The sequence below is a fragment of the Styela clava genome, chromosome 2 (genome assembly GCF_964204865.1).
Source record: "Styela clava chromosome 2, kaStyClav1.hap1.2, whole genome shotgun sequence".
NCBI lineage: Eukaryota > Metazoa > Chordata > Ascidiacea > Stolidobranchia > Styelidae > Styela > Styela clava.
The window spans coordinates 26,748,919-26,762,332 of NC_135251.1; the positions used below are offsets into that span (position 1 = coordinate 26,748,919).

Genomic DNA, 13,414 nt, shown 5'->3' on the forward strand with positions numbered 1-13,414 from the left:
TTAATTAATGAATAGCTATATCCGCAGGAAAAGGCAATGAATCACGTAATTCTCAGTTTAGTGCGAGTATTGCAGTGTTATCTACTTTCTCGAAAAGAAAAAGCACAAACAAAATACAATTTATGCTTTGCTTCTTTGCTCTTGGGAACCTTTAGTTAGGTATTTGTGCCTACGGCGATTTTATTGTATCAAATCGAGCTTTTTTATAATTTTATTTAAAATCTTTTTTGAAAATTGTGATGCCTGTTTGATGAAGTCCCACATCACATGTCGATGAGCGTGTATGTACATCTGTATTTTCAGTGCACTAGCCGTGAGAGTAATCAATGATCAACTCATGCAACTTGAACAAGCATTCATCGATAAACAAGGAATAGAAAGTGAAACTCAGTTCAGGTAATAACAATTTGCCTTAATTACCCTAAGTAATATTAAATGTATTTTTTCTGCTAGCAATGTTTAAGAATTTATAGCACAGTGTAGGCTAACTCTCAAATGATAAAATATATTGTTGTAAAAGTAAATTTTTATTTTTATCGGAATTGCAAATTATCGTTACCGAACCCGGCGTCTAGTATATGGAACCTAATGACATTTTTTCATCTGCGATTTTATTTAGTCACGTAATATACGCTTCAAGTCTTCACAATACTTATGGTGGCGCTGCATTTCCAGGACTTGTTGACTCGATGTTTGAAATCGATGCTGACCCAGATCCGGATGCAAGATGGTAAACGGTAATTTAAGCATAGAACCACATGAATTCTTGTTTTTCTGATTATTTAAAGGTAATAATAGCAATTACAAACAAACAAAAAAAAAAAATTTATTGACCAACGACATAGCTATGCTATATCAGAAAATTACAGAATCACACAGACTGGAAATTATTTTTCTTCCAGGTCCGTCGACAATATTCTATCCTTTTGTATCATATCGGTTCTGCAGCATCAACACTGAGAGACGTTGTACCAATCCGGGGATATTCAAACGCATAAAGTAATGAAAACAGATGTGATGTATATTTGTGTACATTTTTCCATAATAAGTCTTCATAATACTCATTGCAGTAAATAAACCCTCATTCTAGTAGCATAAATCAGTCATTGATTTAATTTCCTGTTAATGGTATCACGTAATTTCACGATAGTATCAAAATGAATGACAATTTTAATGAAAACTCAAAAATTTTCCAATGACTTATATTGGTTATACACTATAGAAAATCTGAATAACGATAACGCATCTGGGCCCATATCATGGGGTCAAATATTATATTGTATTATATATCATTTCCTTGTACCTGCATGCTAAATTTATAGAATTTTTGAATAATTAAAGAACAATTCACTTTTGAAGAATTCGTCAGCTTTTAACAATAAAACGACCATCAAACTACAGGAAAAAAAGACAGAACAAAATATATATCATAAAACTAAATCAAATGAAATTATAAATTATTCAAACAAACTTGATATTATAGACCAGGGGTGTGCAACCTTTTTCGCAGGCGGACCAAATATCAATAACCAGGTGAAACCGCGGGCCGCACCTACATTTAACACAGCTTTCAAACTCAGCTTTCTATTAGTTGCAGGCACAAAATGATGTCCTTTTGTTATTGATCTCATGTCATCATTAGGGGTCCTTGCAGAAATGACAAGTTAAAACGCCTAAATTGTTAGCTTTTGTATCTTTTAATATTAATTTTTTTTAAACTGCTCTCCAGTTGCCTCCGCGGGCCGCACAATTTTCCTTTGCGTGCCGCATTTGGCCCGCGGGCCGCACTTTGCACACCCCTGTTATAGACGACAGCAAGAACAGCTGGTAATGAAGCTATCCATTCTGTTTACTTGCTCACCTAAACAGTGACCAATTATAAATAGTGCTATTTATAGATGGACTTGCTAATGTGTACTATCACAAATTGTATAAATTTTATGTATTCAAAAGTGGTGATTACCGAAAATATTATCCTTTCAATAGCAAATTGGAGTAACATACTTATGCAATACATATACATACACACATATGCATACATAGCAATACTCCATTCCTTCGTATATAATATGTTTCACAGGTTAGAATTCTGTCGACATTTTGTGGATTAAGACACAGATACAAATATCTGTACTGATTTAAGATGTTAGAAACTAAAAAAGACAACTGTAGATTCGGTAATTCTTTCAATAATACTTGTATTCGAACAACATTGGTTTCTTATGAACCAAATGCATCTAGTAGTTGCATTCATAACATAATACAAAAATCAAACTGGCTGGTTATCAATCATTAGATCTAGCATGAAGAACATTTTTGATTTATTCATTAGTTTTTTTAATATATGCACGGCCTCGGTAAATCTAGAGGCGACCGATCCAAATTTATCGATACCTTTTGAAATGTGGCACTGTTTTAATTTTCACATTTGTCTATTGGCCGGTTTTGGAAGAACGAGAAAAGGAAAATTCATTTGTTCGGTAAATAAAACACAGTATAACAGTTTTACATGAAATAAAGATTTTTGGTGAATGTCTGGGTAGTAACGAGACGACCATAGGACGACCATTCAAGTCAAATTTTTCTCAGTTTCCATAGGAAAAGGAGACTTGTATTATATGCCCTTTTAAACTCGAAGTTTAATATATATGTTAACCAAATTCTAAATAATATTCTATATATGTTATTTTATTTTAGCTTCATCAGGCCTGAGTACAAAATTGTAAGTAGTGAACGGAAAGAAAGTTGAAGTTTCTGTATCTTGTCATCACGAGTTACAAAACTCCGATATTTCATCATGGAACGGAGTCATTCTTCTGTACAGTATTTTACAATTAAATTCATTGGAATACATATCAAAAGAAGCTGTTCCATGCTTGCAAACTTCGCAGAGCGGCGGTAACACAATAGTTGCTGAGAATGGCCAACGTAATGAAACAGACAACGGGGAAAAATCAATAAAACTTTGCACTGTTCTTGTGGGAAACAAAGCAAATGAAGCAAAATAAGTAGGAATGTAAAGGTAGATGAAGGTGAAAAATTATCATCTGAACTGGGCTGTGTTGGATTTTTTGAAACATCTGTAACTTGTAATGAAAACGTCACAAAATCTTTTGAATCGCTGATACAAAAAATGTTGGAGGAGTTGGCCAAAATACCTCCGGAGAAAATAACAAAGCCCAAGTCAAATGTAATATATCGTGGTTTGAAAGAAACCTCGACATACAGGAAATACATGAGCGTTAGAGATTCATGCACATCAGTCCCGGCAAATTGATGATCAAGACATGATGTATTAACGACAACCGACAATACGTAACATTATTAATGCTGATACGCTTGTTAACGGAGGGTACAGTTTTGATGCTGGCGGTTCTCCAAGTATTAAGAATGCAGTTTTTGAAGCAGCAAAACTCGTGACTAATCCTAACCCAAATGAAATATCCATGGGAAGAAAAACTGTATACGATACATGGGCTTATACAAATGGAGGGAACGAACCTGAGTAAGCATCCCAGTGTACTTATTTGTCTCCAAGACTTAGACATTCCAGTAATTTTTGTTATATTTATACTTATTCATCGCGACCCTATTTTGTAAAATTTGCAGATTTTCAACACTTGGATCAGGTAGTGACTACACAATGTTCTTGCAGCTCACTGGCACTACAGTAATGAATGCAAATTACATATTTGATTCGGTGAGTAAATCTCAAAATGACAAATTTATTTTAGATATCAATAGATATTTAATTTAAAGTAGTTGTATATTTCTTTTTCTGTAAAAATGTGAGAAAAACCTATAATGAATTGATTTTTTTTTAGAGAATTGATATCCCCGGCTATCCAGTGTACCATTCCGTGTATGAAACATTCGATTTTGTTAAAAATTTTGTGGATCCAAATTTCCTCAATCATCAAGCAGCGGCGAGAGTTTTAGCGGAATTGACAAGAAATTTGGCGGACTCGCCAGTTTTGCCTTTGAGCGCTGTAGATTATGCAACAAAAATGAATGCTGATAAAAAAGCAATGTTGAATATTTATAAACAAAATCTGACTGATCATTGCATGGATCCAAGTAAGTACATATACCAGTTTTATGATACAGATAAATTTTGATAATTTATTTATTTTGATAAGAAATTCTGCCAATAGGTGTAATGTTTTGTGTTCACGAACAACTCAAACATACTCATAAATTATATATGTCTTCTCCACTTTGGTCATTTCAGCATTACTCGACGACGCCGTCGCAAACTTTACCACAGCAGCAACGAATCTTCATAAAAGAATTAACAATCTCGATCTGACAGAGTAAGATGACTGTATATTATTTAACACTATGTTTATCTAAACGAAGCGCGATTCACTGATTATCCGACTTCCGACGTTAATCTGCTTCCAATCCTCCTTCCAACGAACCAACCGTGACATAGCTGAAATTGCGCCTTTGTAGGAAACGGAGTGGACCTATAGATCGTCTTGTTATTGTTGTTCTGCTTGTTATTTATTATTTATTCTTCTTCCTATTGTTACGAAAAAAATTGCCTTTCTCTTTAAATTAATGAAACGAATGATTTGAAATTACTAGTCGTTGAAGTGATTAAAGATTGCATTTTTCGCAAGAAGTCTATATTTTATTTATTTCAAATATTCCTGTGAGCTCTATGAAATTAGTTGTTTCGTGGGCTATGATGTCATTAAAATTTGCACACCTGACGGCGGTTCCGCCAACACATATCAGCGAATCTCGTTTGCAGCGAACGTCGGCGGATCTCCAGTAGGTTGTCGTGCTTTCATTATAATTATTGTCCTTATTAAAAATTGGAGTTTAGGCATAACCTTGTTTTGTAATTTAATTAAGATTTACGCACTGAAGCAATTTTATTGTAGAAAATAAAACCCTTGATCAAACTCAAACTGGGTAAACTCTTTCTGTAACTTGTAATGAGTGCTTGATGGAGTAACAGATCTGATGTCGATATCATATGTATATATGTATTTTCAGTGCACTAGCCGTGAGAGCAATCAATGATCAACTTATGCAACTTGAACAAGCATTCATCGATAAACAAGGAATAGAAGGAAGGAGCCAGTTTAGGTAATAACATTTTTTCTTCCATTCTGAAAAGACGTTCATAAGTACATACATTGTTGTAAAAGTTATTTTTCATTGGGAACTTTCTTTATTTGTGTGATTATATATATTATTTAGTCACGTGATATACGCTCCAAGTCTCCACAATACGTATGGAGGAGCAGCATTCCCTGGACTTGTTGACTCGATGTTTGAAATCAACGCTGACCCAGATCGAGATGCAAGATGGGAAAAGGTAACTTACCTGAATTTGTATATGAATGGTATTTATTTCTGCAATTTTATTACCTTTAAAAAATAGAATTACACTATAATAATATGAAAGCTGAAAAATATTTTCTTTTCAGGTCCGTCGGCAATATGCTATCCTCCTATACCACATCGGTTCGGCGTCATCGACACTGAGAGATGTTGTACCAATCAAGGGATATTCAAACGTTTAGTGAAACTAAAACGAGTTGACTCAATGTAATTTTGTGATATATATTTGTAAAATGATTCCCAAATGAATCTACATAAAATTTAAAAGGTAATCCCGTAGTATGTGAACCCAGATCACGGACACCGGAACGTAGTATGTGTACCAGGTTAAGGTTAGGCCTTAAAGCAACTGTTGATAACCTTAAGCACTGAATCCCTTCAGCAGGCCTAAGTATACACAGTGAAATAGAAAATTAGAGAGGGTGACTTTTGCTGAATCCATATTGATGACATAAGATAGATAGAAACCTAATAGCATTTTAAAAGCAGAAACGGATATTGAAACTAATTTTAAAACCTGATCGGAAGCTCTTGGAGGTGCGGCGTTTCATCAGAAATATAAAATTAGATCTAACAACAACCAAGCACGAATGGATATACGGCACTATTTAAATATTTTTTGTGACCTATTTTGAAGTATTTGTTGAGTTGCTATGCAGACATGATAGAGTGATTTTAAGAAGCTACGTTAGACATCCTATAATATTATGGAATTGTGATTGCGAGTAGACTCCGTGGTGGAGTTTGCATTCTCCCTTCAATATTCCAAAATATTTGCATCAACAGGCATCCTCATGTTGTCGACATCTATATTTCTACTTCAATGGCCTTATATGCTCAAACGAAACAAAATTTTATACCCAATGTATCAAATCAAGAAGCATTTATTGCAACAATAGAAAAAATGATACTGTACAGCAGACGAGTTTTTAAGTTCATTGAACTGTTGATTTTGAATTGTTGATTCAAATTCATTGAAGGTTGTTCCTCGATCTAATATGTTTGCTTTGTGGAAAGTATATTGAACAGCATTATGAATAATTTTAGGGTGGGCTTGTCTACTTGGTTTGCTGAGCTCCATGTTGTTTTGTTATTTATCACGCATTTTATTCTATCTTTATTAAAATTAGTTTTAAAAATTTAAAGACTTATCAAATCTAATATTTCATATTAAACTGTAGCATAGTGACACACATAGGTCGTGTAATCAGATATTGCCTAGTCACTGTTGTTTAAAGTTTATCGACAATGATGATCGTATAATTAATTAATCAATTTACAAACTATTTAATATTAACTATGAAAATTTAATTTTTAAAGAGCTAAAACTATGGCGACTCAATGTAACCAAAAAATTATAAGAGAGTAAAATGATAATGGATGAAATAAAGGCGGTGAGTATTGTGCAACATTTAATGTCAGTACCTTCTTGCAATTTAAATGTAATTAAAAGTGAGCGACTTGACATAGTCTGAATAGATTTCTCAGAAAAAATCAAATCAAAAAGCGGGATGACATATTATAATGAGACTTATTTATTACCAAAAATCGCAACATTTCTACAATTAGGTAAAATTTGCCTAATAGGTATATCTTCACTTTGTATTAACCATAATTGTTCGTTGTAACAAAATCAAGCGCATTCAAAGTTATAAGCTTCTTGTTTTTGCTTATTTGAAAACAAAATTGAAGACGTCAGGTCGGGGCACTATTTCAAGATTTTGTGTGACCTATTTTGAAGTCTCTGTTGAGTTGCTATGCAGACATGATAGACTGCAGTGGTTCTCAAACTTTTTGAAAAATTATGCATAATGGTCCCCTTGCAATTTTTTTAGTGACTCGCGGTCCACTAAAAAATGAAAGCAAATAGCAACGCGGTATATCAAGCATTCATCTACTGACTGACATCAAAATATTGACATTGATTCATCTACTGACTGACAATAAAATATTGACATTGACATTAATTTTTAAATTACCCCGAAAAAGTTGACAATCAGATGCACACGCCTTTCATAAACAATAAGCTCTGATTTACGGTACTTGCCACGTTCAAGAACGTTGGTTACGTAATAATGTCCTCAGTAGAGCCTGTCGTGATTTGGATAAACGCTGTAAAAGTATGACATCAAAATTTTACTTCAAATCAAAGTGCGAGCTTTAAGTTGTCTCACTGTCTCCCTAAAATCGCTTCGCGGACCCCTAAGCGACCGCGGACCACAGTTTGAGAACCAATGTGATAGAGTGTTATTAAGAAGCTACGTTAGAAGTTCAGTCTATAATATTATGAGTTCTGATTGCGAGTAGACTCCATATAGTGGAGTTTGCATACCCTCTTAATATTTCAAAATATTTCCATCCACATGTATGCGAATATATTAGAATTGTACACTTAAATATAACAGCATTCCCATAAAAAGGATCATTCAAGTTTTAAAAGTGTGTTGGAGATCAACCATAATTGAGATAATTAAAAATGTAGCGGGTATTCTGGGATCAAAAAATCCGACACAATAAAACGAAGGCTTACAGGAAACAACGGAAGATATAATAGCAATAAAATTTGCTAAGTAAGTTCAAACTTTGTCTTACCTAGTATGTGTAATTTATTCGCTGAAGGGAGAAAGGCAATTGCTCTCTCTATTCTGCACATGAATTTTCAAAATACAAATTTGACACATTCAAAGATTTAAAGAGTTTGAAATGTCAAAAATATGTCGATGAGGATATTTCTCTGATATTGTTTAAAAACAGTCCACGAGCAAAGCATTGCTTAGTTATATAATACGATATGCTTTTCACTCGTTGGAATTCACATTGAAGTAGCAACAAAAAATTACAAACTTCATTGTGCAATATAAAACATCAAATTCAAACATTGTATTAATTGTCATGCATTGCAATTGAATCTGAGTGTATATTCAAGCCAAATGGTTGCACATAACACACCTTGTGCACGGTGTAATAAACTGCGTGGACAATGCTTTCCGTATGTAAAAGCTTTTTAAGTAGGCCCTATCAATTGAATTAGGCCGTGAAAACATTCCATGAATTTATAAAACTTCCGATACCCACAAGAATAACAAAATATTTACATCGGATTGGATGGCCTTCTTTAATTTATTGTTTCGATCTGTTTGAGAACAGATATTCGTGGTTTCTTGAGTTCACGCTTTAGCTGTGCGGACAGGAAATCAGCCAATTTCTCAATTGTTGTCATCTATTTTCATTCTTGAACATGGGATTATCATTCCCATGGGTATAGCGCGGAAAACGTCCCATGAGGTGGGTGGTATGGGAAAGTACACAAGATATTTTCAATGGCAATATTATTACGTAATCTATGTCCCTGACTGTTATACTTTTTACCTTCCAAAAGATGTATATATCTAAATTTGTTTAGGGCGGGATACCATATAGATCAGACATGGGTAAAGTACGGCCCGCGGGCCAAATCTGGCACGGAATTTGTTGAGATTGTGATTAAATTTAGTTTTGACACGAGGGTTGTTGTTTTCCACTGTTGCTTTTGTAACACTGTAAATATTATTCATAAAATGTAACTTTTTACGTCACACTTACATGGCCCGCCAGTCTAGGTAGGCAAAATTTTTGGCCCCTTGTTCAAAAACCTTGTCCACCCCTGATATAGATGCACACATATTTTCATTTAAGATTATTTACCATGATTGGCCGAGGAATTGCCATGCCATGAGATGGATGAAACAAGCATAAATTGCCATGCGAAGAGATCGGACGGAAAATATGTCTCATGGACAAGCTTGCTCATTCTGATTATGATTTTACAATCGTTTGGCTGTTTTATTTGTCCTTTTTAAAACAGATTGATACGTGCTTTTCGGAAACCATCGAGATGCATAGGTTTTCGGCTCTATAGATCGATCCATCATCCGGAACTGCTACAATGCTGGAACTTTTTAGGGCAATTGGTGCGGCAGTAAGGAATGGATGGAAACCTCGCCGAACAAGTGTATTTTGCAGCTGGGGAGCTGAGGAATATGGATTGATCGGATCTGCTGAATGGGTTGAAGTGTGTTTTACTAATAGTATTATTTCTTCAGACACCTCATGTATATAAACACGTCCTATAATAAATTCAGTTATACGAAGTAGTCCTAAATAATTTTCTTCGGCTAACGTTGTTTTGTAAATCAAAAATAATTTGAAACTTGATAACTAATATAATTTGATTTACTCAAAAGCTGTTTTATCAACACAGGACTATAAATATATTAGATATAAGTCCAGTGTTCCAATATCGAGCAACAAACTCAGATTCTATGATTATTTCCGATTATTTTCGGTCACATTTATTCATTTAAAAGTAATTATAAGGCGTTGAAATGTGTTATACTATAACAATTTTAAAGAATATGGAGCAACTACATGGAGTTGAAAACATTCAAAACGCTTTCTACAGGAGTTTCAGAGAGTTTTGGGTTCGAGATCTGTTGCCTACCTAAACGTTGATTCCTCCATTAGAGGGGGTTATAGTTTTAGTGGTGGTGGTTCTCCAAGTATTAAGAATGCCGTATTTGAAGCCGCACAACTCGTGACTAATCCATATCCAAGTGAAATAGCCGAGGGAAGAAAGAATGTATACGATACATGGGCTTATACAAATGGAGATATCAAACCTGGGGAAGCTACTCCATTTACCTAGTCTTTAAAAAAATTTCCTTCTCTGTGTTTTATACTCACCTCAATCCCTGTCAGTAAAGAAAGGTACAGTTTTTATATTTAAAATACTGTGAGAGACTTTGTTCGTTGATTGTTACCAGTTTTGGCAAATTTCGCTGTTGTGTCGCGCGTAACTTCCCTTATTTTTGTCTAAACAAACATGAGGTTTGTGTATTTTATGCCTCGTCTGCTTTATTCAGTATCTTTATTCATTGTGGTATTCGGCCTCGTTTGGTACAATTAGGGTGAAGGTAGGGTAGTTAGGGTAATATATGAGCATTGTTGTATTTGCTGTGAATTATATTTGTTTTATTTTTAATTCTCATTTACTGCTTGCTTGGTTCAGTTACTAATTTTCAATAATTGATAAACCGTTATCGTTGACGTATATAGCTAGGCCATTTCGTAATTGTTAACTCAGGATATAAAGCGTTTTCGTTTTTGTCCTATTACCTTCGCTGATGATGACTTTTTATTCCCTTTTTTATGATTTATCGTTAAACTCAAAGTTTAATAGATATGTTAACCAAATTCTAAATAATATTCAATATATGTTATTTTATTTTAGCTTCATCGGGCCCGAGTACAAATGTGTAAGTAGTGAACGGAAAGAAAGTTGAAGTTTCTGTATCTTGTCATCACGAGTTACAAAACTCCGATATTTCATCATGGAACGGAGTCATTCTTCTGTACAGTATTTTACAAGTAAATTCATTGGAATACATATCAAAAGAAGCTGTTCCATGCTTGCAAACTTTGCAGAGCGGCGGTAACACGATAGTTGCTGAGAATGGCCAACATAATGAAACAGACAACGGGGAAAAATCAATAAAACTTTGCACTGTTCTTGTGGGAAACAAAGCAAATGAAGCAAAATAAGTAGGAATGTAAAGGTAGATGAAGGTGAAAAATTATCATCTGAACTGGGCTGTATTGGTTTTTTTTGAAACATCTGTGACTTGTAATGAAAACGTCCCAAAATATTTTGAATCGCTGATACAAAAAATGTTGGAGTAGTTGGCCAAAATACCTCCGGAGAAAACAACAAAGCCCAAGTTCAAATGTAATATATCGTAGTTTGAAAGAAACCTCGACATACAGGAAATACATGAGCGTTAGAGATTCATGCACATCAGTCCCGGTAAATTGATGATCAAGACATGATGTATTAACGACAACCGACGATACGTAACATTGTAAACCAAGTTCAATCAGAAGAAATTTTTCAAAAATATTGGATAGGGGGAACTAATATAAATGATTATTAGTAAACCACTTTTGTGATATTTTAGTTCGGTTTTAAAGAACAATGTTGAGCGGGGCAAGTAGAGAAATTGTGAGACAAGCAAGACAAGTTTTATTCAATCAGTACGCATATATGTGAGACAATTAAAAGAAGTGTGGGATATTGGAGCAAAATGATCAATGGAGAGTTAAATATTGAAACACGATAGGAGAGGTTTTGAACCGCGTATTACCTCCTGTAACCTTAATTTTGATTTCCTGATCAGGTTGCAATTGTCTGGTGTCACGTTAGAATTAGCATTGCTCCAACAGGAAGAGCCCATTACGACCAGTCGCACTTGATTTTTAATCGGATCTTCCTGGAATAATCTGCATGCTGCTGTAATGAAAATATGTTAAAATAGAGTAATCAAATACTCAACTCATGTTCCATTGCGTTTCCAATTCCTTGAAACAGCGGTTGCCAAAGAGTGAGTTGCTAAGTGCGCCTCGAAAATTAACAGAATTGTGTGAAACGTATCTAAAATATAATTGAATATTTTACATATCGTATCTATTATTAATTTTTTATTGTTTATGATTTTAAATGCTGTAAATATGAATCAATAAATTCGTTTTACCCTTCTATGTCGTTTACTTTCTGTAACGTAGTGTCTGCCTCCATTGTTACGTACAGATAGACACCACTTGCCACAATTTCGCGTGCTGAATAAAGTTAAGCGAACATGAGTGATTTTTTTAGCATTTCAAAGAAAAATCAGGCAAAAATGAGGAAGAGTAGTTGACTTTCTGTTTTTATTCCTTAGGCCTACGTGTTTACAAACTTGCAAAGACATGGAGTACACATTAATGAGTACAAAATTGAGTTTCATTTAAAAGCAGCATAGCATTTTGTTTCCGTATAAGTGCGCCGTGGGTTTTTCCCTAATAATGCAAGAACAAAAAGTTTGACGTCTAAATTTGATGTCACTGCTGATTGCTGATCAACCGTTTCTGAAATCAGCCTCTCAGCTATTGAAGGGTGTGATTTGATGTGTAGGGCGACGCCTCGCTGTTCTTCTCGATCAATCCCTTTACATAGTATGAGTGATGTCCAGCACTTCCTCAGCACCACTACGTAACTAACGTTCCGTATTCATCGTTTAAACTCTATCTCTATATATATTCTCTAGTCCAGCGTTCCCCAAACTTCTAGAGCCGCGTACCCCCTGTTTTAGAATCTACTTTTTGACGGACCCCCATTCTATGCCGTAATAATGCCTGTGCCTAACCAACGTGGAATGGTAATGTTTCATTTACATCACAATAACACGAAAGATATTAATGTGTTAGATGAGATTGCTTTCGACTGCACAATTTATCAATTTCCGTAGCAATTTGTGATAAGAAAACTCGCAAGTCCGACTCAACGGCAAGTGTCGACCTGTATTTTGTCATCGAATTGGTAAAAGATGAAAGCGCTGCCTCAAACATGCAGGTTTTCCTAATTGCCTTTTCTGACAGCAATTTCGTCTGTGACGTTCCAACGAAAATATATCAATTGTCGGAGGATAAGGCAGAACTTGCCTGTCCGTGAGTATTACAAATAATTTGTTCCTTGCTTTGTCCATGAACAAGTTTTAAGCAATTTTGTTGACGATAACTTTGTACACGTTTTGTACACAATTTTGTACACGTCAGTGTAGCTGAGTGGACAGAAAGTACACTTCCAAAAAAATTTGCTCAAATACTGGGAGGAAATGGATATCGTATAAGACGTGGATTTCAAAGTTCGCCGTAAACAACCAAATACAAACGCAATCTATATATATACTGTCTCTATAAATCTATACTCTGTAAAACCGGAGAATTGAAAACGTATTTTCCGCTAGTGTAGGCTAGAGATCTACTAAAGGACCTTACGTTTGTTTATACTGTTATCTTGGTTGTCACTTTTTGTTTATGTATTTATATTTGATACCTAACAGTATTAGAAGTAGAGTATAAAGCAGTGTAATTTCAGTATTCCGTCACTGTTATATTAGGTATATAAATTATCTCTGCTTTCATTCTTTCTTTTACAAAATGAATCACCCTGCAGTTGGAGAAAACGTGCGCAATCTTGTCAGGG

At 34.6% G+C, this 13,414-nt stretch overlaps 2 protein-coding genes across 2 annotated transcripts; both read left to right on the top strand.

The window, feature by feature from the left end:
• Nucleotides 1-3,844: 3,844 nt before the first annotated feature.
• Nucleotides 3,845-6,081, top strand: LOC144419875 (N-acetylated-alpha-linked acidic dipeptidase 2-like). The gene is made up of 5 exons (XM_078110019.1): nt 3,845-4,077; nt 4,232-4,313; nt 5,008-5,100; nt 5,215-5,332; nt 5,445-6,081. The coding sequence occupies exons 1-5, from the start codon at nt 4,008-4,010 to the stop codon at nt 5,538-5,540; spliced, it is 459 nt and encodes a 152-aa protein (XP_077966145.1). The 5' UTR covers nt 3,845-4,007; the 3' UTR covers nt 5,541-6,081.
• A 3,202-nt stretch (nt 6,082-9,283) lies between these two features.
• LOC144432117 (putative N-acetylated-alpha-linked acidic dipeptidase) lies at nt 9,284-10,042 on the top strand. Its single transcript, XM_078120204.1, has 2 exons — nt 9,284-9,409; nt 9,800-10,042. The coding sequence occupies exons 1-2, from the start codon at nt 9,284-9,286 to the stop codon at nt 10,040-10,042; spliced, it is 369 nt and encodes a 122-aa protein (XP_077976330.1).
• Nucleotides 10,043-13,414: the final 3,372 nt, after the last annotated feature.

Coding starts and splice junctions, on each gene's coding strand:
- LOC144432117 (XM_078120204.1), top strand. CDS start 9,284: ATGCTGGAACTTTTTAGGGCAATTGGTGCGGCAGTAAGGAATGGATGG. Junction 9,410..9,799: donor GATCTGCTGAATGGGTTGAA/GTGTGTTTTACT, acceptor CGCTTTCTACAG/GAGTTTCAGAGAGTTTTGGG.
- LOC144419875 (XM_078110019.1), top strand. CDS start 4,008: ATGAATGCTGATAAAAAAGCAATGTTGAATATTTATAAACAAAATCTG. Junction 4,314..5,007: donor AACAATCTCGATCTGACAGA/GTAAGATGACTG, acceptor ATGTATTTTCAG/TGCACTAGCCGTGAGAGCAA. Junction 5,333..5,444: donor GAGATGCAAGATGGGAAAAG/GTAACTTACCTG, acceptor TTTTCTTTTCAG/GTCCGTCGGCAATATGCTAT.